Below are 26,895 nucleotides of genomic sequence, written 5' to 3'. Positions count from 1 at the left end.
TACATTTGTCCCACTCTTTACCACAGCTATCCCTTCGGATACGAACTTCTCATCTTCTGAGTCATACTCTTTTTCCGATTCTGACTCATCTTCTGAAAGTGCGTCAAATGTAACCGAGCCTGAAGAAGGCACGTCAGTCAGTTCTTCTTCTGATATATCTTACGAATCAATCAAAGGACTTTCTCTGTACTCGCCTTTATCTCTCGATTCTTTTGAAACTAATGCTTTAAATAACATCGAAGAAACTTCCTCAGATGAGGAAGCAGACGAAACTCCCCTCAATATTAAAAACTTAATCAAACGAAGGGAGCAGCGTCGAGCAAAACTATTAGAAGATGAGTTTGAAACTATTAACATAGTCACTGAATCCCTGCTTCAGGAGATAAAGATTGGCAAAACCTTATCCCCTGAAAAGCGTACGGAATTAATCAAATTGTTAAAAGAATTCAAAGAAGTCTTTGCCTGGTCGTACAAAGATATGCTAGGATTAAGTGAGGAAATTGTCCAGCATCATATCCCTCTCTACCCAGAAGCTAAGCCAAAGAAGCAAAAGCTCAGAAAGATGAAGTCTGAGTGGCTCCTCAAAATCAAAGATGAAGTGATGAACCAATTGAAAGTAGATTTTCTAGAGGGTTGTCACATATCCCGAGTGGTTGGCAAACATCGTTCCAGTGACTAAAAAGGATGGAAGAGTACGGTGTTGCGTCAATTTCAGAGATCTGAACAAAGCCAGTCTAAATGATGACTTTCCTTTGCCTCACATCGACATCCTCGTCGATAACACGACAGGTCATGCCTTACTCTCATTCATGGACGGCTTTTCTAAATATAATCAGATAAAGATGGCTCCAGAATACAGGACCGAGACATCGTTTACTACACAGTGGGGAACCTACTGCTACAGAGTGATGCCTTTCGGTCTCAAGAATGTTGGTGCGACTTATCAAAGGGCTGCAACTACCCTCTTACATGACTTAATCCACAAGGAAGTAGAGGTATACGTCGATGACATGATTGTCAAAGCCAAGGATCGAGCATATCATATCCAAACTCTGAGAAGATTCTTCGAAAGAATCGCAAAATACAAGCTCTGGCTTAATCCAAACAAGTGCGTTTTCGGAGTTGTCTCTAGAAAGTTGCTAGGCTTCCTAGTCAGCCACAAAGGAATCGAGGTAGACCCTGCTAAAGTCAAAGCGATTCAGGAGATGCCATCTCCACAAACAGAAAAAGAGATAAGAGGATTCTTGAAAAAAGTTCAGTACCTAAGCCGTTTCATAACTCAGCTTACCAGTATATGCGACCAAATTTTCAAGCGTCTAAAGAAAAATGCTTCCAAGCAGTAGAACCCCGAATGTCAGCAGGCTTTTGAGAGAATCAAAGAATGTTTGTCATCACCGCTAGTTTTATCACCAGCAGTGGCCGGAAAACCATTCCTTCTGTATCTTTCAACCACGGACACGTCTCTCGGATGTATGTTGGCACAAGAAGATCTAGAATCGGGGAAAGAAATGCCAGTTTATTATCTCAGTAAGAAGATGTTGGAATATGAACTGAATTACACTCAGCTGGAGAAAACCTGTCTAACATTAGTGTGGGCCACCCAAAGGCTCAGGCATTATTTGCTATCACAGAGAATCATCCTCATATCTCGTATGGATCAGATGAAGTATCTGTTCGAAAAGCCAGCCTTGATTGGCAGAACCACTCGTTGGTTGTTATTATTATCAGAGTTTGAAATCACATATGTCACCCAGAAGTCTGTCAAAAGCAGAATCATTGCAGAACAGTTAGCTGATGCACATACTGAAGATACAGAGTTGCGCTGTGAATTTTCAGATGAAGGGATCATGACGATCAGAGATGCACCCAGTGACACTACATGGACTATGTACTTTGCGAAGCTTCAAACTCAAGAGGTAGAGGAATTGACATTGTTTTTGTCTCACCTCGGGATGAGCACATACGAATTTCTATTAAATTGGAATTTGACTGCACCAACAATATGGCTGAGTACGAAGCTTGCACAGCCGGTCTGGAAGCAGCCCTATCATTGGAGGTACAAGACCTCGAAGTGTATGAAGACTCTCTATTGATCATTTGTCAAACAAATGAAAAATGGCTCACCAAAGAAGATAGGTTGATCCCGTATCTGTGGACCCCAATCCTGAGGAGGCAGCGAGAGAACGGGTCCCCCGTTGGTCCTTTGGATCACCACATGAAGGAGAGCTCTACCAAGGAACTCTCAAAACAGGTGCCACCCTCATAGCATAGCATGAGTAGCGATAAATGAAAGAGATACCTCTTGATCCGGAGCCAGGGCTTGAAACCAAGACGTACCTAAAATAACTCAGAGTCGCCATCCAGGGAAGTCAGCCTTGGAACCCATAAAAATAAATCCTCTGTGCAATGGATAACCAGAAATATATGTGGGTCCGTGGTTGATTAAGAATGAGGAAGGTCCGAAGAGCACCCCATATGTCCGAGTGCAAGCACTTGGTCTCTTATGCCATTTATTATTAACTTCGAAGAGTTTTGGGTGAAAATCATGTGAAATGGGAACAAATATCCCCGAGAAAAATGTCTACCTAAACATGCATGACCCGGGGATAATAAGAACATAAAAAAATAAATAAAAGAAATGTCACCTAAGCATAGTTAAGTTATGAGTGTCATGCCTAATGGGTGTCTAAATTCTGATGGGTAAACACATGCATGCTACAGCTAAAGGTATAAGGTCTGTACAGGGAAGTAATAAAACATAACAAAACATACAACACGACTCGATACCACACACCACACAACACAACAAACCCTAGACTCTAAATGTTGTTGCCCGATTCTTCGGATGGTCTGATGTTCATCCGAAGCCACCTACGTATCCCCGCCTCCACGAGAATCAAGACAACGAAGTTCTTTGCACCTATTCTAAACTGTGATGCCTAAGACATCTAAACCTCTATCCTAGACTCGACCTAAAAGACCGGACTAGTTATTAAAGTTTCTTGAGTGATATTCAAATCTAAGTGGATTGTGAATATTAGGACCCCCTATATGCCCTAACTAAATGTAAGTTTTTTAACCCTAAGCTAATGTAAGTGGTCCCTATATCCTATGTGTAACTAGGCTGTATGTCATAAGAAAAATAATGGGCAGACTAACACATCATATTCTAGTAATTAGTTGGCGATGTGGATCGCTAACTGACCGGACGTAGGCGTTCCTAGTTAGGACAAACTCCTAACTCTAAAACAAACACACAACAATCAAAACACTCTATCTACGACAAACTCCTAACTCTAGAGGAAGAGCTTTTTGAAAACAATGTTTATCGAGAAAGTTTTGAAATATTTTTGTGTTTTTGAAAGGTTTAAACGGTTTATTTACAAAGTTTGAAATGTTTATTTTGAAAGGTTTGAATAGTTTATTTACAAAGTTTGAATTTTTTTTTTACAAAAGTTTGACTGCACTTGTGATAAAGATCCCAAGCTACCTACGTACCTCATGGAAGAGGATCAAGCCAACGTAGTTCGGAAACGAATTTTCCTAACTACTCCTAAAACTTAACACTTCAAATGTTTGTTATAGTTTTTCAAATTTTCAAATGTTTTTGTTGTTTTGATTTTCAAATATTTTTAAGTTTTTTTTTTTAAAAGTTTTTACCTTTTTGGTCAAAGGCCAAAGGGAACAAACACAACACTAAACTAGGGCAAAGCCCTAAAGCTAAAGGAAAAACCCCGAGCAAGCAAACTAGTGTCAAAGACACAGGAATAAACCACAAACAAGTGAGCTAAAGTCCCAACTATGAAAAACATGGTAAGATCCCAAGCAGGTAAAAGTCCAATAAGACTAAGCTAGTCTTTAACAAAGAAAAGTGCTAACAACCCTAAAGGATAAACTCCTATCTAATAGGGAAACCATAAAGCTATGGGGCAAACTCCTAACCTATAGGATCACCAACTCTAAATGGGGAGCAAATGAGTCAAAACTCTATAATACTCTACAAGTGAGTGTAAATAAGTCAAAGACTCTCTAATAATGCTACCAAAATGAATAAACAAGGGTGCTAGTGAGACCGAGCAAATCTTTTAGACACAAAGGTGGGCTTCAAATATCCCTATCATTGCCCTTGCAATGAATAAGTAGGGCTATGGCAACTAACAGACAAAGTTGGTCTCCAACTAGTAGGGCGTACAACTTAGAGAGGGTTTTATTAATCAGGTAAGGCATGGCTCCTATATGCTAACTCTATACTAAAATCAGGGTATATTCCCTAAGGGGTTAGCTCTAAATGAGGCTCGTCTCCAAAGGAGAACTTCCTAACAAGACAAGGTGTGTCTCCTAATGGGGGCTCTAAATGACTCTTTCATTGCCGTTGTAATGAAATGACAAATTCTAAGGGGGTCTATAAGATTAAACAAGCTTACTAAATAAAGAGGGGAGTGCTACTTGGACTGAGTTAGTCCCCTAAAAATGGGCTTAGGCTAACAGCTTCATCGCCCTTGCATTGAAGACAAGGGTTAAGTATCTACATAGCAATTACACCAATCCAAAAATGATAGCACATAAATCAACAAAAAATGTTGGTAACTAACTATAATAAATAAGCTTTTACAAAACACAATAGTAGTCTAATCATATGCATCACAATCCAATAGCTATTATACCAATCCAAAATTTAAACAAAGCTATTGCTCTTCTAAAATGATTACTACAAATCCTGAAGACATGGCTAGACCTTCTTCCAATAAGACAATGGCCATAAGGTTAATTGTAAATCAAATGGAAAAGCAGAGTATTATCTGTCTTATTACCTAATAGCACTAATATCTGCACCCCAACATCAAAAGAGCATTTCTAAAGAATGATTTTCTTCTGTCCATGCTTATCCTCAATTACCCTATCATTGAACAATTTAAAATTTCCAGGAAACTTTTATACTAATCGGTACTTAGTAAGAAAGACAAGATGATTTGGTGCAATCACAAAACCAAGCCAATGAAATTTACCAGGGCACAATAATGTTGATGTCCTTTAACTAACTTTATCTTCAATATGGTGAAAACAAGATAATCTGTTGCTAGCCTAAATACAATCCAACTGATTTCATATAAGCAGTAAGTTATGACGTCTGAATCCGGGTCTGCGATCGCGCGGTCGGTAGAGGGCCTCCGCGGGGTCTGCAATCACAAACAAAGGGGGTCAGGGGGTCCGGGGTGGGTCCCGGACGACCACTTCGACACCCAAGTCAGATCCTTCGACCAATCAATATAAAGGACAGCGACAAGAGGAGAGGGTTCGATCAGGTTTACCAGGACCAAGGCACGGGTTCTTTTCTGGGTGTACGGGTGAGTGAGTCGGAGGGGACTAACAGGGAGAGTGGGATTGAGTTCCTAGTCTCCTCTGTTGTTGCCTCGCCTCTTTTTCCGGTTGTTATGCGGGAGCTGAGAAAAAGGATGTCCTTCCAAAACCTGGCTCTGGCGCTTCTTCCCTTCCCTCCCTTTTAAAGGGAGGCGCGCGGACCTTTTCATCATTATGGAGAAAAAACCTTCCTTTGCAGGATTGGGTCGTTCTCCTGCTCCGCCGGCGCACGTGGCTTCGCCGGATAATTCCTTCCATAACTTGTGATGATAAGGCCTGGACGGCGAGAGAGCGACACCCGTCATGATCGTATGGTCTTGCCGTTTCCCAACGCCTTTCTTCATGATGGTTAGGCTTTATTGGTGCATGGACGACACGTGACAAGATCTGAGAGTAGCGCCATATTCATGTCCCATCAGTAAGCTCATGGCTTCACATTTTTTATCTAACCACAGCCCTATGAACCCCAAGCTTTGAAACAAAACATAACGAACTAATTTATATATGTGATTTTCTAAATTATACACCAATAGCCTGATACAATATTGAACTAAAAAGGCTTAAACACATAAAAATTTATCGCCCAGCTATCCCCTGTTCTAGACATAATGTAATCGTCCAAAATCTATAGAATGTCAAGCCATGGAAAAAAAAACATATCTACATCTCATTCTATGATCATCAACGAGGAAATTTTGTGAGTTGCTCATAAGTTCTGTTATGTAGCATGCCCGGCACATATTTACACAATACAAGGCACATATTCACACACACACACACTTACACACACATATATACACACACACACGTACAGGCACCTACACTCACTCACACACACACACACATGCACACTAATGATATCATCCTAGAATCGCACAATTCAAAACCCAGAGAATGAATATACTATTTTTTAACACAATGAAATGAACAAAGATAATGCAATTATCATAAGATGTGTGGGGGCTGCCATTATCAAAAGAGTTCGGGCTGCCATTATCAAAAGAGTGCGGGCTGCCATTATAAAAAATGTGTGGGGCTGCCATTATCAAAAGAGTGCGGGCTGCCATTGTAAAAAATGTGTGGGGCTGCCATTATCAGAAATATGTGGAGCTGCCATTATAAACAATTTGCAGGGCTGCCATTATCGAAAATATGTGGGGCTGCCATTATAAAAAATATGTGGGGCTGCCATTATCAAAAGAGTACGGGGCTGCTATTATCGAAAATATGTGGGGCTGCCATTATAAAAAAATGTGCGGGGCTGCCATTATCAAAATATGTGGGGCTGCCATTATCAAAATAGTGCGGGTTGCCATTATCAAAAATATGTGGGGCTGCCATTATCAAAAGAGTGTGGGCCTGCCATTATAAAAAATATGTGGGGTTACCATTATAAAAAATGTGCGGGGTTGCCATTATCAAAATATATGGGGCTGCCATTATCAAAATAGTGCGGGTTGCCATTATCAAGGTGAAGTGAGGGATGCCAAAACAAGGCTATATGGAGGTTGTTGTTATCAAAATGAAGAAATGGCTTCACATGTCAAAGAAAATAGGGGTACACATGTCAAGTGAGTATAAGGGCTGCCATTATCAAGGGGAAGTAACCCAACAGATTTTGGAGGGGAGGTTTATCACAACCGAGTAGCAAAGCATGGCTTACAGATTCAATGTTCCCAATGAATTTTAGAAAGGGCACTTATTACAAACATGCTTATTGCCATATATCAACATTAGATTGCATTGATTTCAAAATAAGAATAATATGATCTGATTTTGGTGGTATCATCAAAACTGGATGGTGCTAATCAAAATGAAAGTTTCTAACATCCCTAAAATTTTTAACAAAACTATTTGATAGCTGCTTGGTATCATCATAAAATATGCCAATGACTCACTTTATCTCTTGTCATATACACATATATACATTCGCATTTACACACACATACTCATACACTCACACATTCACACAGATACTGACAAACACATACACACTTACTCTAACAGATACACATGCATATATACATATAAAACAATATTGCTACTACTCCTAAAGGATTTCACAAGACATAACCTGCATAGCAAAAAACATTCTTGTGGTACATGTCCTGACACTATAAGAAAGAGTATGGGGACCACTCACCATCACAACACCACAAGGATCCTTGGATCAAAACATTACCCCTCCATATACATGAAAAACAAAATAGAAATAATTCATATAAATGAAAAGTCATTCAGTACAATATGTATCTTAAGCACAGGGAAGCAAAAGAAACACTTTATACAGGCACAATTTAGACATAAGAACTCGAGTAGATCATTTAAATACAGGTAACTCTTTTTTTTGAAATGGCAATAATTATATATAGCAAATTTAGGAGGCTGAGATGGACCACCCATATCTACAATAGGAAGCAAGAAAGAAACAGGAACGAAGAAAAAACGAAATACAGAGAAAACTCCTTTTCAGGGAGGAAGGTGGTCGAACCACATAATAGAACCACAGGAGACACCACGCTTAGCTAGCGCATCCGCCTTATCATTTGCCGATCTTCTAACATGTTGAAAGCCGATAGCGGACCCCGCAGTTAAGTCCTCAATCTCATCAAAAATGGAAAGAAATCTCCATGGAGGAGCCACCCCACCTTTCAGCCAACGAATCACATTTAACGAATCTCCCTCAACAATTGTCTGATCCATCAACCTTCTATCAATATTCAAAATGCCAAAATGCGCCGCCCTCACTTCTGCATCTGAGGAATCAGACACACCAATAGAGCCGTAGTATGCCCACATAACATCCCCCTTATCATTGTGACAAACCCCTCCCACTCCTGCCGGACCCGGATTGCCGGAACTCACACCATCAAAATTAACCTTATACATGTTTTGAGCAGGGGGCTTCCACCTATGCAAAATAAGATCTCTGCGCTCAACACTAAAGCACACCTCTCGCCAACCTTCCCAAAGATCAAAAGCCGATACAAACCGGAAGGATGGGAGGCATCTCACCCAAGATATAACCAAGGTGATGATCTTCAAGTAAATCCAATGAGGATTCATGGCTTTCCCCTCAAAGACTCTAGAGTTCCTCTCCTTCCATATAGACCACCACGTAGCAAGTAAACAAAAATTCCACAAGGTTTTTCCTTTTTCCTTCCAAGGAACTCCACCCCATTGGTGCAATAGCGACGGAATAGATTTTGGAAAAACCCAACAAATCCCAAATCTCATGAAGATGAATTGCCATATGATCCTAGTGAACGAACAATGCATAAACAAGTGATCCACAGATTCCCCATCATGCAGACATAGTGGGCAATGATCAATAAGCCACATACCACGGTTTCTCAGAAAATTAATAGTTTGTATTCTATCACGACAAACCGCCCAACCAAAGATACAAACTCTAGGTAGGTAACTAAATCATTTTAAGCCTAAAAATCAAGTTGATCACTCAGAAGCAAGAGATCAGATAAATTTAAAAAAAAATCTGATTGATCGTTCTACTAACAACAATATAAATTATTCAAACAAGAAACAAGATAAAGTATCCAATTGAAAGAAATATAATATATCCTTACCTGAGCTTATTAGGTGAATTTAAAATCTCTTTTCTTCTCCTTTGGCTCTAGATCTTCTTCTTCTTTTTTCTTTGCTTCTTCTGATTTTCTTCTTTGCTCAGTCAAAGTGAATCATGACTCACTTGAAATAACAGAAATGAGAATATAAGATCAAACGATAAAGAAAAATTTGAGACTTGGCAACGATTGGACCTTATTCATGCTTGTGAAGCCTAAACGACAGATTTAGTGTTCTTGAAGAAGAAAAATTGCAAGTCTAAGGTTTCTAATCAAAGGCCTAGTGTAGATCTAAAATTTTTATGCTAGAGATAGGGTTTCAAAAGAAGGAGAAGATGATATATATGAGCTTCATTGGCTGATTTGGGTTTAAAGGAGGTTTTTTTTTTTTTAAGTATAAGATAACTGGAATCAATAGGGTTTGCTGAAATAGCAAGGGTTTTGGGTATTTAGAAGATGGGGATCGGAGATGATATGGATGGTTTAAGGAGCATGAAAATGGAGGTGGATTTAATGGTGGTTGGCAGGAATTGGGTTTAGGCTGATGGTGGTGGGTTCTGAAATGGAGAAGAGATGATATTAGAGATACGGTTTACAGAAGTGGCTTTTAATGGCATAGAAGATGAAGATGGAGGTTGGGTATGAAGGTGGTGGTGAAGATGATGGGGAGATGTGGATGGTGGAGATGGGGTAAGATTGCAGAGATGGGGTGGAAGAACAAGAGTTTAGTGGGTGGTGGAATGGGTCTAAAGGTCGGCAATGGAGGTCTCTTGCCGGAATTCCGGCAAACCCACCGGAGAAGATGGTGGCTGGTGGGTCAATGACCAGCGGCAATGGGAGCTCGCCCCCCCCTCTCTCTCTCTCTCTCTCTCTCTCTCTCTCTCTCTCTCTCTCTCTCTCTCTCTCTCTCTCTCTCTCTCTCTCTCCCTCAGCTCTCTCCTCTAAAAAAATGAAGACTTTGCCCCCTAATTTGATCCCTCTTATTAGGGAAAATGATGAATTGGAACCCCCCATCCTCCATGGACACCTCCCTTGTAGTGTATTATATGACTACTCTCTATGACTACTAAGGGTGGTCCAAGTACAAAGACAGGCCAAAAATTTCCCCTCCCTCTTCATGATCTTAACCCTTTGATTTGATCCAATGACCATTGCACCAAAAGCTTTACCCAAAATTATAAAAAATGCCCTTCCAAAGATAGCAAATTCCTTTTTAATAGACAGAGAAAGCTCTTATTTTTTTATAGCAAAGGGGGGTGATATCCGCACATCCAAGTTTTGATAATTCACACCCCTTGCTTATCTCACTTGGACAACCCCCCTACAAGTGTAATTTGTTTAGCTTTTTCATGGTAAGGGTGCAACTCGGGTAAGAAAAGGGGGGACATTTAACTCTTATTTCTGTTACACATGAAACTGATAATGACACATCTTCTTTGGATATCTCTCCCCTATTCTACACTACACTACACTACATTACGAACTACGCTCATTTATTAGGCGAACCTCAACGGATTTCTCCAAAATTTTAAAGGGCCCTAAATGGGACCTTAACCTACTCTAAGGACAATTTAAGATACCGGATCACTAGTTTAATAGGGTTTTTATTTAAAACAAGATGCAAAAGGGTTTGGTCAAAATAAGGTGTTGTAGACACCCCATTTTGACCGGACCCAAGTTCGCTATGCTTGGGCGAAATCCCGTTCAATCATTTCCGCCATGTTTCGCACTTTTCCGTTAAATGTTGAGAGAGATTATTCCCAAGAATCCGAACAAGAGAGAATTTGGATCCGATTGATGGGCCCGTCTTGAGTATTTGTTTAGATTTGGATCAAACAGGGTGGCCCGCACATTGTTTTAGTGAAAAATGAGTTTTGAACCTACTTCGATCCAACACCTAAAGATGATCATCAAGAGAACGGTCAAGATCTCAGAGAAGTCGTTTTAACAACCAATTTTGTTTCGATCATCAGGTTGAGTTACTCGGATCAGCCCATTGAAATGATTTAGGAGAACACAACCTACTTAGGTAGGGGACCCATCCATTGGATGGTCTGGATCGTCATAGAGGAATGATTTAAGGGGGCACAACCAATTTACATTGCGACCCACCATTTGAACGGTCAAGATCATCAATTGTCGCCCATCAAAATGGACGGTTCGGATCATCAAATGGGAGTGATTTAAAAATGGGGTAACATATTCACATTTTGATCTATTGGATGGCTTGGATCAGCCCATAGGATTGATTAGCGGAGCACAAATTAAATCACATTGTCGCCCATCAAATGAACGGTTCCGATCATACTTTGGAGTGGGGCATATGATTTTATGCACAATTGGGAATTTGGTCACATATGGGACCCATTTGGATTATCTTTTACCTACTCAAAAGGACTTTAAAAAACATGCATGGGGCCACACACATGTCAAAATTCAATGTCCACAATGGTGGCCACCTACCATGGAATATGTCCACAATGGTGGCCACCTACCATGGAATAAGTCCACAATGGTGGCCACCACCCTCCCATTCCTTTGCTATAAATGGTTCAATGAGGGTGAGTAAGAAGGAGGGAGAACTGATTTCTCTTCTATCATGTGTTCTAACAAAGTTGCTATGTGGGGTTGAAAAGAAAAAAAAAGAAGAAAAAGAAACAAGAAAAGAAGAAAAAGAAACAAAAAAAGAACGAAAAAGAGAAAGAAAGCGGAAGCGATAGCACGGAGGCGGGATTTTCGAGTTTTTCGGCTCTCGGATTCGGCGAGGATTTCGATCACAGGTAGGTACACCGTTCTCGGAATTTTTTTAGAATTATTTGGTATATTTTCGGATTTTTGCATGATTTTTAACAAAGAAAACTAAACGATATACTAAACAGATTCCAAAAATAATAAAATTTCGTGGGAAAATAATATGATAATGATACATTCTACCATGAATTTGTGAGAATTTTTGGATTTTGTTTGGTATATAATTTTATGCTTTCTTTGAAAATCAGCAGATTTTGGGAGAATTGTTACTGACGTCAAATCACAGATAAAATTCTCCAAATTTTTACAGTAGTCTTAAATTCTATACTTCTTGCTTCTGTAAACTTTTCAAGTGATTTGGATCTTGTTTCATATGAGCTGTAGTGTTAATTCATAATCTGGTTTGAAATTTGAAAAATTCGAAACTGATAGTAAATAGTTTTCTAAATTCATGAAAATCTCACAGTATGCTATTTTCACTTATCTCTTACTACTGTAGAAATTTCATGGAATTTAGATATCTATTTCTAGTAGTTTATGTGTTATTTTTGCAATCTGGTCAATTAATTTTTAAATCCATATTAAATATGAGTTTAATGTAAAAATCTGTAAAAATCTTCCAGTAAGTTACATCTCATCATATCTTGTTGCTGGAGAAGTTTCAACTCATTTCGAGTTCGTTTGCAACAGCTTCACTTGTAAAATCACTCATATGGTTAAAAATTGGTAAAATCCATTAAAAAATTGAAATTAATTGAAAATCATCTTAAAATCTCTAAAGCACCTTCATCTTTGTGTGTGTTTGGGAGACCCGCCCGGTCTCATTCTCTCGTTAGTCCTCTTTGTGCGCCGTTTGGTTTTGGAAGAACGCCCTACTCGGCTTGGCTCCATACCCCTACCCTTATGGGTATTGGGTTGCACATTTGTTGCACCCTAGGGCTAGGTAGCTGTCCGGCCCGGCTGGGTGTTTTACCTCTGCCAAATGTGCAAATTCGTGTTTCCTTTTCTCTTAGAGAGTCTTTGACTCATCTATCCTTTAGTTGGTGTTATTGGAGTCTTTGACTCATGTTTCCATTTCTTTTAGAGAGTCTTTGACTCATTCGTTCTTTTGTTGTATTACTAGGAAGTCTTTGACTCATTGGTTCTTCTGTTGGCGTTATTTGGGAGTCTTTGACTCATTCCTCCTCTAAGTTGTAGTATTAGAGAGTCTCTGACTCATTTGTTCCCCTCTTTAGTGTTGTTAGTTCGGAGTTTCTCCTTTAGAGTTGTTGATTACTTCGCTTTTGATTAGAGGCTAACTCAGTCTTATTAGAGCTTTGCTTGCTTAGGATCTTGGACCATTTTCTCTCTTCTTGGGACGCTATCTTTCTTGTTGTGGTTTGTCTCTTTGAGACGCTAGTTGCTTATTCGGGGTTTCCCCTTTTGCTTTAGGGCTTTGCCCTAGTTTGTGGTATTACTTGCGTGTTCCCTTTAAGATTAAAAATATTTTAAGGTCCTGAGCATTGGAAAAGCTTTAAAATCCAAAAACATTAGAAATTTAAAACTCAAAAAACATTTGAAAACATCAAAAACCTTAAAAAAAATCTAAAGTGTTGAGTGTTTCTTTTAGAAGCGTATTAGGCGAGTTCGATTTTCGAACTACGTTGGCTTGATCCTCTTCCGAGGTACGTAGTGCAGCTTGGGATTTACATCCCAAGTCCAGCCAAACTTTTTTGTAAATAACTATTTTAAACCTTCTTAAAAAACCTTTAAAATCTTGTTTTCAAAAGATCTTCTTCTAGAGTTAGGAGTTTCTCCTAGATAGAGAGTTTTAGAGTTAGGGTTTTTCTTTTGATAGGTTATTTGATTGTTTGTTTGTTGTGTGCTTGTTTTAGAGTTAGGGGTCTGTCCTAGAGTTATAGGAGCGCCTCCGTCCGGTCAGTCGGCGATCCACATCGCCGAGTGATGACTAGAGTATGATACGCTAGTCCACCCTTGGTTTTCCTTAAGAAATACAGCCTAGTCACACATAGGTTGTAAGAACCACCTGCATTAGCTTAGGGCTAATCTGCATTTAGTTAGGGCATATAGGGTGTCATAAAATCCACAATTCACTGAAATTTAAATAATCGTACAAGAAACTTTAATAACCGGTTCGGTCTTTTAGATCGAGTCTAGGATAGAAGTCTAGGTGTCTTAGGCATCCTAGCTTAGAATAGGCGCGGAGAACTACGTTGCCTTGATTCTCGTGGAGGCGGGGATACGTAGGCTTCTTTGGATGAATACCAGATCATCTGAGGACTCGGGCTAATCACTTTTAAAACTGTTGAAACAATCAAATCACTTAGGATTTTCCATGAAATTAGAATTTTAGGAGAACTTTCACTTAGATTGAATCCAAACCAATTAAGAAATCAAGATACACATTTAGGATTCACATTGAAATTAGATCATAGGATGCATGTCACATAGATAGCACATTAACAGAGAGTTGAATGAGCCATTTAAAATGAATTTAAAAGAGTTAACTTTTGGAATTGAAGACCGATTATCGGGCAGGAATGGTGCATGTGGTGGATAAATCCCCATACCTTCCATTCTTGTAACCAGGTAGCGAGTCTAGATTTCTGGTTAATTATGGGTCCTAGATCCCACATCTAGGTGGCGACTCTGTCAGTCTCTTTTGTGTGGAATTCGGATTGCCTTAGTGATCCCAAGTTCACATAAAAGACGAATTAAAATCAATAATGAAAGGCACACGCCAATCGCGTGGGTACGAGAGACCAAGAGATAGTGCGTGGCGGCTCTCGCGCCACCACCCCTCTCGCGGGATCGGGTCCCACAGACTGGCGACTCTGCTGGGGACCACCTAACTTCATTACAATTCCAAAGGATAACTCATTTGAATCTATTTTAACTGGCTCATGAAAACTCTATCTCTTTTATGCTTGTTAGATTACTTTGTATGCTTTATTTTCTCATCACATTTACTCAAACTTAATCTAACAAAATCTGAAGGCATCATAGATTGCGCGAACTTATTGCACACACTTACATCACTTTCATCTAAACCCCTGCATCTCACATGCACACACGTCCTATTTTAGGAACCCGGAGTGTTATCTAGCATGGTTGACTGGGATTTCATCACCTGGTGCCTCTGTGCTAGAGAAGCATTCCACCCTTAGCCTAGTACTTTTATGGTACGTAAACGGATCTCTTGTTCACGTACTGATACGCCGGACACTGGTACAGTATATCGAACATGGATTCGCGCTAAGGGAACTCTTGGCCTTACCCCTAGATTAACCCACACATGCATGTAGTATACGAACACATGTGCATCACGTGTGTGAGCCTAGTTTAGGATATCTTACCCAATTGTGTGTGTGAGCCTAGTTTAGGATATCCTACCCATTTGTGTCTAGATTAGGCCATAGTCCATCTTTCAATGGCTACGATCGGTCCTAGGTACACAAACAAAGTCATGAGTCGAGATCCTCTCTCCACTCCGCTAGATTAGGGTTAGGATTGATGCCTTCAGGTAACACTGATAAAATGTGCGAAGATTAAAAAAACTTTTCCTTTGGGGTTAGGATGTAAATCCCATTCATTTCCAAAGATCTCATAGGATTAGTCATTCATGATCCATCCGTTGAAAGCAATCTTATGCTATCTCATCTCATCTTGATCTAATCATATTGATCTACAGTTGTTGATATCCATCATTCAGATTTTAGATCTGGCCCTGGACTCTACTTTTGTCATTCTTATGGCCATGGTCTATTATCTGAGCCATTGATTTTTCATTGATCAATGTTTACCTATCATATATCTTTTACCCTTGGATCATATCGAAATCATTGATGGAGAAGTTTGATCTTACCTGTATTCTTTGAGTGCATGATCGTTGCTGAGATCGAAACTTATTTTGATTAGGGATGTTTATCGTTCCTGACTCTTTCATTCCCAAAAAAAGAACGGTTATATCCAAAGAACACCTTAAGGAATAGATTGAGGATTCTTTCCAAATTAACATACCCGTTGATGTATTTCAAGATTACTCTTTTCTCTATTTGTTTAGAATTTTTATCCCATGACTATTGAGATAGTGTGATTGCTTCTAAGTCAAAAGTCTGTGTTCAACAAAAAGCCCCTCTTCCAAAAGACTGACCATTTCTGAATTCATTCGATACATCAGTCTATTGCTTTACCCACATTGTCAGCATAAGCCTTTTGTTGCCCCATTTAACCTAGACCTTGTGGAGTTGCCTTTTCTGGGATTCCTACTTCGGGATCGAACTTTGTAATTATCATTATCATGAAGAAAGGTGTATCACCTATAAACTTTCAGTGCCGGTTCACTACCTTTGAAGAAGTGTCCTGTGTCTTTAGATTTGTCTTTCATTGAGTGTACATCAACTTTCTTCTCTCGAAGTTGGAAAAGTTTAGTTATGTTGATGTTAAAAAAAGAAAAGAAAATGTGTCATGTCAATCAGTCTTTCTCGTTCAGAGTCGGTGTTTAGCTTTTTGATTAAATTCAATGTAGAGCCTACTGAGGCGCGTTCAAAGTCATCTATGTACTTCAAAGTATTTCAATTCAATAAAGCATTTGAGTCTGTATCTTCAATTTTTTATGATTCACTCTTGGATTAAATGTTTAAAACAACTACAAGACCCCCTTCTCGGATGAGAATGCAGACGAAATTCCCCTCGAGATTTGAAAGATGGTCAAACGAGAGGAAGAGCGTCGAGCATAGCCACTTGAAGAAGAAATCGAAGCCATTGATAGTGGTATCGAAATTCGAAACTCGGGAGAAATGGATTGGAAAAACTTTATCTCCTAAGGAACGCAAAGAATTGATAAACCTGTTTAGAGGGGTTTGAGGTAGTCTTGCTTGATCCTATAAGGATAAACCAGGGGAATGCCCTGTCGTTGAGCAAAGCAAGACTTCATCTGCTTTAGACATCCAGTTGAAGAGTAAAATTTTAAAGAGATAAGCATCAGACATCCTGTGGAGCTGATGAAATACTGAGAGAAGATTTTCGGACAAGGAGTGGTGGAATCTTGAGCATAAATCCAAGATCTTTGAGATGAGAGTGGAGCACAGTGGTTGAAGTTTTGCCTGACATGCCGTCAGACTCCTAGAAAATTTTTTAAGCCTTTGAACCTTAAGCAAAAGAGCTTATACATCAAATACATCAGGAGGCCATCCTTGGGCGTTTGAACTTTTATAGCCAAAATCGTAACGTTTTAAAATCCTTTTGAGAACCCTTTGGGCCAACAATTTAAAGCCAATGTTTCTTTTCAAACACATTATAAACCCGGGGCATTTATGCACCCGAACTACGTCGGACCTGATCCCCATTTCTTCAGGGGTACGTAGGCAACTTGATTAATTCAGGTTCGGTCAAACCTTGGGATAAAATCCCTTTTCAAAATTTTGAAGCTAAATGCTAAACCATTCTTTGAAAAATCCTTAAGCGAACTACGCGGACCTGATCCTCCATTTTTGGGGTACGTAGGTAGTCTGGCTAGACCAGATTCGGTCTAAATCCTTAGAACCTTAGGTATTCAACCCTTTCGAACCCAAGCCCACCTAGAAAGTCCTTCTGGTGAAACAAGTAAAGGTTCGAGGCGAATGAAAAGAAAAACAGAAAGAAAAGAATGAGAGTCTGAAGACCCGCTAGGTTGAAAACCCGAAAGGGCGGCCTAGAGAAAGGTGAAAGTCGTTTTTCTTGCTAAGTCAACAAGCAAAATGATTGACTTATCAGAAGGTAAGGGTAGTGGTATGCTGGATTGAAAACTTGAAGAGACAATCTAGTCAGAGGCAAATACTTCCCATGAAAAGTTGAGTTGAATAGAAGCAGAAGGAGTTCCTCAGTTACGTAGAATTCCTAAGTTTGAGTACAAGCAAAAATTGAGATAAGTAGTCTTTTAGACTGAAAGCTTGGAAAGCAAAAGTTGAGATAAGTGGTCTTTTAGACTGAAAAATTGGAAGACATTAATTTTGACTTCTTCCGAAAAGACAAATCAAGGAGACTGAGAAGCAACCTCTATAGGGCAGGATCCTGGAATCCGAATAGTGTCAGCAAGGCTTACTTTGACACCTTTTTAAACTAGGGGCATTAAAACCGAGCAATCCGAAGGGGTATAACCATGACGGATGTCCTGATGGAGGAAACTAGAGCCTTTTGGCATGGTTTTTGAGACTACTCTAAGAGTGGCTGACCTTACCATTTAAAAATAACACATTTGATTTAAGAGTGAATCAAAATTTAGTCAAGTCCCATGAATATTGTAAGTCTTCTTTGAAAGAGTCCTCAGGAGTTTGTTCCTTGTTTCTCATTGTTTTCTTTTAGAATCAAAAGTGTTTGGCACTGGAGAGAATGGGTGTACACCTTCCGAAATGTAAAGAAAAATCTAGAGTAGATCCTGGTTTAAGAATCAAAGAAGGGCAAGAGATTTGTTATTCAGACCTGCCTGAAACATCAAAGCCTCAAGCACTGAGCAAAATGAAGAACTCTTACGTTCAGCCTTTGTGAAGGTGGTCTTACCATTATACCAAAGAAAGAACCCATGCAAACTCAAATTTTTCCTACTTACCTTGGTTCTGCTTTCTTAAAACCTTGTCATGGAAGCACATCATACTAGGGGCATCTTTTATGACTTGCGTCATAAAAGATATTACACAATGATAACTGGGATATCTATTCTTAGCAAATAGAAACCAGAGAAGCTTGAACATACTCTTTGAGTTGAATTCCTTGATCAAGTTGTTTCTTTTGGAGTCAAAGTTTCATAAACTTCAATTTCCAGCGGGGTATATAATCTACTCCTACATCCTTCAAACCTCATTAGAATGCTTTTCATCTGTTAAAGAGAGTCAGCACCTAAAAATCTCATCAATCTACTTGAGTTTTGCTTTCAGCAAAGATCATGCACTCCAATTTATTCTCAGCAGGAGATAGCTATGCTATCAATGAACTCGATATAAGATCGATAAATATTTTCGTGTTGATTTGAGACTCTTTGAGTATAAAGGTTTTTTGTGTGCGTTTGAGACTCTTTGAGTAGTTGAGACCCTTTGAGTGTTACAAACTCTTCGGGTAGTTGAGACTCTTTGAGTATAAATGTTTTGTGTTGATTTGAGACTCTTTGAGTAGTTGAGACCCTTCGAGTGCTGCAGACTCTTCGGGTAGTTGAGGCTCTTTGAGTATAAATGTTTTTTGTGTTGATTTGAGACTCTTTGAGTAGTTGAGACCCTTCGAGTGTTACAGACTCTTCGGGTAGTTGAGACTCTTTGAGTATAAATGTTTTTGCGTTAATTTGAGACTCTTTGAGTAGTTGAGACCCTTCGAGTGTTACAGACTCTTCGGGTAGTTGAGACTCTTTGAGTATAAATGTTTTTGTGATGTATTTGAGACTCTTTGAGTAGTTGAGACCCTTTGAGTGTTACAGACTCTTCGGGTAGTTGAGGCTCTTTGAGTATAAATGTTTCTCTATGTAGTTGAGACTCTTTCGAGTATAAATGGTTTTTGTGTGTTTGAGACTCTTTGAGTAGTTGAGACCCTTCGAGTGTTACAGACTCTTCGGGTAATTGAGACTCTTTGAGTATAAATGTTTTTGTGTGCGTTTGAGACTCTTTGAGTAGTTGAGATCCTTTGAGTGTTACAGAGTCTTCGGGTGGTTGAGACTCTTTCGAGTATAAAGATTTTTGCATGTGTTTGAGACTCTTTGAGTAGTTGAGACCCTTTGAATGTTACAGACTCTTCGGGTAGTTGAGGCTCTTTGAGTATAAATATTTTTTGTGTTGATTTGAGACTCTTTGAGTAGTTGAGACCCTTTGAGTGTTACAGACTCTTCGGGTAGTTGAGACTCTTTGAGTATAAATGTTTCGCCATGATTTGAGACTCTTTGAGTAGTTGAGACCCTTCGAGTGTTACAGACTCTTCGGGTAGTTGAGACTTTTTGAGTATAAATGATCTTTGTTGATTTGAGACTCTTTGAGTAGTTGAGATCCTTTGAGTGTTAGTTGAGACTCTTTGAGTATAAATGTTTTTGTGATGTATTTGAGACTCTTTGAGTAGTTGAGATCCTTTGAGTGTTATAGACTCTTCGGGTAGTTGAGACTTTTTGAGTATAAATGATCTTTGTTGATTTAAGACTCTTTGAGTAGTTGAGATCCTTTGAGTATTACAGACTCTTCGGGTAGTTGAGACCTTTTTTTAGTATAAATGTTTTGCGTTAATTTGAGACTCTTTGAGTAGTTAAGGCCCTTTGAGTGTTACAGACTCTTCGGGTAGTTGAGACTTTTTGAGTATAAATGTTTTGCGTTAATTTGAGACTCTTTGAGTAGTTAAGCCCCTTTGAGTGTTACAGACTCTTCGGGTAGTTGAGGCTCTTTGAGTATAAAGATTTCTATGAAGCTCTCTGAGTGTTTGATTTAAGACTCTATGAGTGTTACATACTCTTTGAGTAATTTGATTTAATATTCTTTGAAGGGTTGATTTACGTCTGCATCGATAGTGGTCTGCTTTCTTTGAGGTAATTTCATTGGGTTCGTTTTCTTAAAAGCTTTATTTTAACAGAGTATGTTTGTGTTTGCTTTAAAAGAGTCTTTGCGTATTGATTTAAATAGTTGAGTTGTGAGTATTAGAGAGAAGCCATCTCATTGAGATGTCGTGATTGCCGAGTTACGGGTCGGTGAGAGGTTATCTCCCATTTGCTTGTTGTTTATGAGTCTCTTAATGTTACTTTGTTGTGTGCCCTTGTGAATACCACCCTTAGAAACCGAGAACCCAAAAATTTGCTTTGCTTTTGGGTCAGTCAAAATGTGTCGTCTGTTCAGCTTTGCCATTCGCGTGTTACACACGCTCTGCCAAAGAGGGGCATCTGTAGACACCCCATTTTGACCGGACCCAAGTTCGCTATGCTTGGGCGAAATCCCGTTCAATCATTTCCGCCATGTTTCGCACTTTTCCGTTAAATGTTGAGAGAGATTATTCCCAAGAATCCGAACAAGAGAGAATTTGGATCCGATTGATGGGCCCGTCTTGAGTATTTGTTTAGATTTGGATCAAACAGGGTGGCCCGCACATTGTTTTAGTGAAAAATGAGTTTTGAACCTACTTCGATCCAACACCTAAAGATGATCATCAAGAGAACGGTCAAGATCTCAGAGAAGTCGTTTTAACAACCAATTTTGTTTCGATCATCAGGTTGAGTTACTCGGATCAGCCCATTGAAATGATTTAGGAGAACACAACCTACTTAGGTAGGGGACCCATCCATTGGATGGTCTGGATCGTCATAGAGGAATGATTTAAGGGGGCACAACCAATTTACATTGCGACCCACCATTTGAACGGTCAAGATCATCAATTGTCGCCCATCAAAATGGACGGTTCGGATCATCAAATGGGAGTGATTTAAAAATGGGGTAACATATTCACATTTTGATCTATTGGATGGCTTGGATCAGCCCATAGGATTGATTAGCGGAGCACAAATTAAATCACATTGTCGCCCATCAAATGAACGGTTCCGATCATACTTTGGAGTGGGGCATATGATTTTATGCACAATTGGGAATTTGGTCACATATGGGACCCATTTGGATTATCTTTTACCTACTCAAAAGGACTTTAAAAAACATGCATGGGGCCACACACATGTCAAAATTCAATGTCCACAATGGTGGCCACCTACCATGGAATATGTCCACAATGGTGGCCACCTACCATGGAATAAGTCCACAATGGTGGCCACCACCCTCCCATTCCTTTGCTATAAATGGTTCAATGAGGGTGAGTAAGAAGGAGGGAGAACTGATTTCTCTTCTATCATGTGTTCTAACAAAGTTGCTATGTGGGGTTGAAAAGAAAAAAAAAGAAGAAAAAGAAACAAGAAAAGAAGAAAAAGAAACAAAAAAAGAACGAAAAAGAGAAAGAAAGCGGAAGCGATAGCACGGAGGCGGGATTTTCGAGTTTTTCGGCTCTCGGATTCGGCGAGGATTTCGATCACAGGTAGGTACACCGTTCTCGGAATTTTTTTAGAATTATTTGGTATATTTTCGGATTTTTGCATGATTTTTAACAAAGAAAACTAAACGATATACTAAACAGATTCCAAAAATAATAAAATTTCGTGGGAAAATAATATGATAATGATACATTCTACCATGAATTTGTGAGAATTTTTGGATTTTGTTTGGTATATAATTTTATGCTTTCTTTGAAAATCAGCAGATTTTGGGAGAATTGTTACTGACGTCAAATCACAGATAAAATTCTCCAAATTTTTACAGTAGTCTTAAATTCTATACTTCTTGCTTCTGTAAACTTTTCAAGTGATTTGGATCTTGTTTCATATGAGCTGTAGTGTTAATTCATAATCTGGTTTGAAATTTGAAAAATTCGAAACTGATAGTAAATAGTTTTCTAAATTCATGAAAATCTCACAGTATGCTATTTTCACTTATCTCTTACTACTGTAGAAATTTCATGGAATTTAGATATCTATTTCTAGTAGTTTATGTGTTATTTTTGCAATCTGGTCAATTAATTTTTAAATCCATATTAAATATGAGTTTAATGTAAAAATCTGTAAAAATCTTCCAGTAAGTTACATCTCATCATATCTTGTTGCTGGAGAAGTTTCAACTCATTTCGAGTTCGTTTGCAACAGCTTCACTTGTAAAATCACTCATATGGTTAAAAATTGGTAAAATCCATTAAAAAATTGAAATTAATTGAAAATCATCTTAAAATCTCTAAAGCACCTTCATCTTTGTGTGTGTTTGGGAGACCCGCCCGGTCTCATTCTCTCGTTAGTCCTCTTTGTGCGCCGTTTGGTTTTGGAAGAACGCCCTACTCGGCTTGGCTCCATACCCCTACCCTTATGGGTATTGGGTTGCACATTTGTTGCACCCTAGGGCTAGGTAGCTGTCCGGCCCGGCTGGGTGTTTTACCTCTGCCAAATGTGCAAATTCGTGTTTCCTTTTCTCTTAGAGAGTCTTTGACTCATCTATCCTTTAGTTGGTGTTATTGGAGTCTTTGACTCATGTTTCCATTTCTTTTAGAGAGTCTTTGACTCATTCGTTCTTTTGTTGTATTACTAGGAAGTCTTTGACTCATTGGTTCTTCTGTTGGCGTTATTTGGGAGTCTTTGACTCATTCCTCCTCTAAGTTGTAGTATTAGAGAGTCTCTGACTCATTTGTTCCCCTCTTTAGTGTTGTTAGTTCGGAGTTTCTCCTTTAGAGTTGTTGATTACTTCGCTTTTGATTAGAGGCTAACTCAGTCTTATTAGAGCTTTGCTTGCTTAGGATCTTGGACCATTTTCTCTCTTCTTGGGACGCTATCTTTCTTGTTGTGGTTTGTCTCTTTGAGACGCTAGTTGCTTATTCGGGGTTTCCCCTTTTGCTTTAGGGCTTTGCCCTAGTTTGTGGTATTACTTGCGTGTTCCCTTTAAGATTAAAAATATTTTAAGGTCCTGAGCATTGGAAAAGCTTTAAAATCTAAAAACATTAGAAATTTAAAACTCAAAAAACATTTGAAAACATCAAAAACCTTAAAAAAAATCTAAAGTGTTGAGTGTTTCTTTTAGAAGCGTATTAGGCGAGTTCGATTTTCGAACTACGTTGGCTTGATCCTCTTCCGAGGTACGTAGTGCAGCTTGGGATTTACATCCCAAGTCCAGCCAAACTTTTTTGTAAATAACTATTTTAAACCTTCTTAAAAAACCTTTAAAATCTTGTTTTCAAAAGATCTTCTTCTAGAGTTAGGAGTTTCTCCTAGATAGAGAGTTTTAGAGTTAGGGTTTTTCTTTTGATAGGTTATTTGATTGTTTGTTTGTTGTGTGCTTGTTTTAGAGTTAGGGGTCTGTCCTAGAGTTATAGGAGCGCCTCCGTCCGGTCAGTCGGCGATCCACATCGCCGAGTGATGACTAGAGTATGATACGCTAGTCCACCCTTGGTTTTCCTTAAGAAATACAGCCTAGTCACACATAGGTTGTAAGAACCACCTGCATTAGCTTAGGGCTAATCTGCATTTAGTTAGGGCATATAGGGTGTCATAAAATCCACAATTCACTGAAATTTAAATAATCGTACAAGAAACTTTAATAACCGGTTCGGTCTTTTAGATCGAGTCTAGGATAGAAGTCTAGGTGTCTTAGGCATCCTAGCTTAGAATAGGCGCGGAGAACTACGTTGCCTTGATTCTCGTGGAGGCGGGGATACGTAGGCTTCTTTGGATGAATACCAGATCATCTGAGGACTCGGGCTAATCACTTTTAAAACTGTTGAAACAATCAAATCACTTAGGATTTTCCATGAAATTAGAATTTTAGGAGAACTTTCACTTAGATTGAATCCAAACCAATTAAGAAATCAAGATACACATTTAGGATTCACATTGAAATTAGATCATAGGATGCATGTCACATAGATAGCACATTAACAGAGAGTTGAATGAGCCATTTAAAATGAATTTAAAAGAGTTAACTTTTGGAATTGAAGACCGATTATCGGGCAGGAATGGTGCATGTGGTGGATAAATCCCCATACCTTCCATTCTTGTAACCAGGTAGCGAGTCTAGATTTCTGGTTAATTATGGGTCCTAGATCCCACATCTAGGTGGCGACTCTGTCAGTCTCTTTTGTGTGGAATTCGGATTGCCTTAGTGATCCCAAGTTCACATAAAAGACGAATTAAAATCAATAATGAAAGGCACACGCCAATCGTGTGGGTACGAGAGACCAAGAGATAGTGCGTGGCGGCTCTCGCGCCACCACCCCTCTCGCGGGATCGGGTCCCACAGGTGTCTACAGTATCCACTTACCTTACGAGTTTAACAAAGAGTTTCTGCAATATCAGTTTCACTTACATCTCCATTGAGAAACAGGTTCGCTGATGCCTTGGGCACTCTTGCATCAATGGTTGATATCCCAGTAGGGGTTAAGGTCCGTCCTTTGGCTATAAAGCGACACGTCATCCCAGCACATGTACACATGGTTCAAATAGCAGCCAGATGTCCAGACGGAAAACCTTAGTATTTCGATATAAAAAATCTTATCTCCTGCAGGAGACGCCCACAGAGGTCTCTTTAAAGGAGAAAAGAGCATTACAGAAACTAACGTCCAGGTATGTCATTTGTGGAGGAGACCTTTACCACAGATCATTTGATGGAGTCCAGCTCCTTTGTGTCGATGAAGACAGAGCCGCAGAAATCTTAGAAGATGTTCACTCAGGTGTCTGTGGTCCTCACATGAATGGAAAGATGTTAGCAAGAAAAATCCTTCGTCTGGTTTATTTCTGGACTACTCTCGAAGCAGACTGCTTCTCTTTTGTCAGGAAATGTCACTTATGTCAGATTCATGCAAATCTGATACATGTGCCACCGTCAGAGCTTCACTCGCTTACATCTCCATGGCCTTTCTCAGTCTGGGGTTTTGACATCATCGGCAAGATCTCCCCTAAGTCCTCCAGTGGGCACGAGTATATACTTATTGCAATCTATTACTTCACAAAGTGGATCGAAGCACAATCGTACGCTTCGATATCATCAGCATCAGTTTTCAAGTTTATCAGGGCCAACCTCATCTGTAGATATGGAGTCCCGCATGAGTTGATATCAGACAATGGTTCCCACTTTAAGAAGGAAATAGCCTCATTGTGTGAAGAATTCAAAATCAAGCATCATAATACCGACCTCAGACTAATGGCGCTGTCGAAGCAGCTAATAAGAATATCAAGACTATTCTTCGAAAAATGACTCTATCCTACTGAGATTGGTCAAGCAAGCTTCCATTTGCACTTTGGGCATACAAAACATCTAGCCGTACATCCACAGGAGCCACTCCGTACTCACTCACATATGGCATGGAAGCTGTCCTACCCATCAAGTTGAAAATTCCATCACTCAGAATCCTGATGGAAAGCAATCTACCAGAATTTGAATGGGCCCGTATCCAGCATCAAGAGTTACGCATGATAGATGAGAAAAGGTTGAAAGCAGCGTACTATGTACAAGGCTATCAACGCACAATAGAAAGAGCTTTCAATAAGAAGGTTCAAATTCGAGAACTCAGGGGATATGGTGCTTAGAGAATGCCGAGCTTCTATCTTCGATCCATGGGGAAGGTTTAAATCTAACTGGTCTGGCCCCTACATCGTTGATGAAATCCTGTACGGAAAAGGCGTCAGTCTTCTTGACCAAAATGGAGATAGAATTTCCGAACCTACCAACCTCGATCAATTAAAAAGATATTACTTTTAAATATCGAAGGTCCCCTTGTATCAACCAGAGCCTAAAATGACTCACCAACAAATAAAAAATCCCTTTGAAGATGCTTTCAGGCCTCGAACTACGCGGACCTGATCCCAACCTCTTTGGAGTACGTAGGCAGCTTGACAAAACTCAGGTTCGGTCACCCTTTGCCGAAGCCAACAAAACCTTTCATATTACCCCCTTCGATCCTTTTCCCCACAGAAAAGCCTCGAACTACGCGGACCTGATCCCAATCCTTCTTTGGGGTACGTAGGCAACCTAATCATTTCAGGTTCGATCCCATTTGGCGAAGCCAAACTACCCAATTAGTTCCCCCACAGAAAGCCTCGAACTAAGCAGACCTGATCCCAACCTTCTTTGGGGTACGTAGGCAGCCTGACAAACTCAGGTTGGGTCACACTTTGCAGAATGAGCAAAATCCATCACCCACTATCCTCAGTAGAAAACTTCGAACTATATGGACTTGATCCCAACCTTTTCTTGGGTAGGGTAGGCAACTTGATCATTCAGGCTCGGTCACCGTTGGCAAAACCGATGAACCCTTTTTCAGAATCCCCACAAGTCTTCCCAATGTTCAAAACAAGAAGATCTGAAGATCAGCTAAGTCGAAAACCTGAAGGGCGACTTAGGCAAAATTTAGGGTCACCGTGCATGTAGAAAAACCTGAAGCATGTTTCTAGCAAAAATTAAGGTACAAGCGGTCCGTTAAGTTGAAAATCTGCAAAGGACAACTTAATTGCTGACAAGGCATACATTTGAAAACATCGAACGAAGACCTCTTTGATCTGAAACATAATGTATTAATACTTCAAACAATCTAAAGGGTATTTGGACCATGATTGAAAAACCAAGGGCAGGGAACACTGCCCATGAACAAATACATTCAAACTCATCTATCTAGGTTTGACTTACCTAAATCAAATCAGAAG

At 39.5% G+C, this 26,895-nt stretch overlaps 1 protein-coding gene across 1 annotated transcript; it reads left to right on the top strand.

Moving 5' to 3' along the window:
* Window positions 1–1,508: 1,508 nt before the first annotated feature.
* Window positions 1,509–25,450, top strand: LOC143856039 (uncharacterized). The gene is made up of 3 exons (XM_077366080.1): window positions 1,509–2,056; window positions 24,581–24,638; window positions 24,761–25,450. The coding sequence occupies exons 1-3, from the start codon at window positions 1,509–1,511 to the stop codon at window positions 25,448–25,450; spliced, it is 1,296 nt and encodes a 431-aa protein (XP_077222195.1).
* Window positions 25,451–26,895: the final 1,445 nt, after the last annotated feature.

This window comes from Tasmannia lanceolata, unplaced genomic scaffold (genome assembly GCF_043159265.1).
Source record: "Tasmannia lanceolata isolate RefF3 unplaced genomic scaffold, GAP_Taslan_0.1 ptg000023l, whole genome shotgun sequence".
In the NCBI taxonomy this organism is placed as follows: domain Eukaryota; kingdom Viridiplantae; phylum Streptophyta; class Magnoliopsida; order Canellales; family Winteraceae; genus Tasmannia; species Tasmannia lanceolata.
The sequence above is the reverse complement of the archived record's forward strand: the minus strand, read 5'-3'. Positions and strand labels throughout refer to the sequence as shown.

Coding starts and splice junctions, on each gene's coding strand:
- LOC143856039 (XM_077366080.1), top strand. CDS start 1,509: ATGCCAGTTTATTATCTCAGTAAGAAGATGTTGGAATATGAACTGAAT. Junction 2,057..24,580: donor AAGCAGCCCTATCATTGGAG/GTACAAGACCTC, acceptor ATTGAGAAACAG/GTTCGCTGATGCCTTGGGCA. Junction 24,639..24,760: donor ATATCCCAGTAGGGGTTAAG/GTCCGTCCTTTG, acceptor TATCTCCTGCAG/GAGACGCCCACAGAGGTCTC.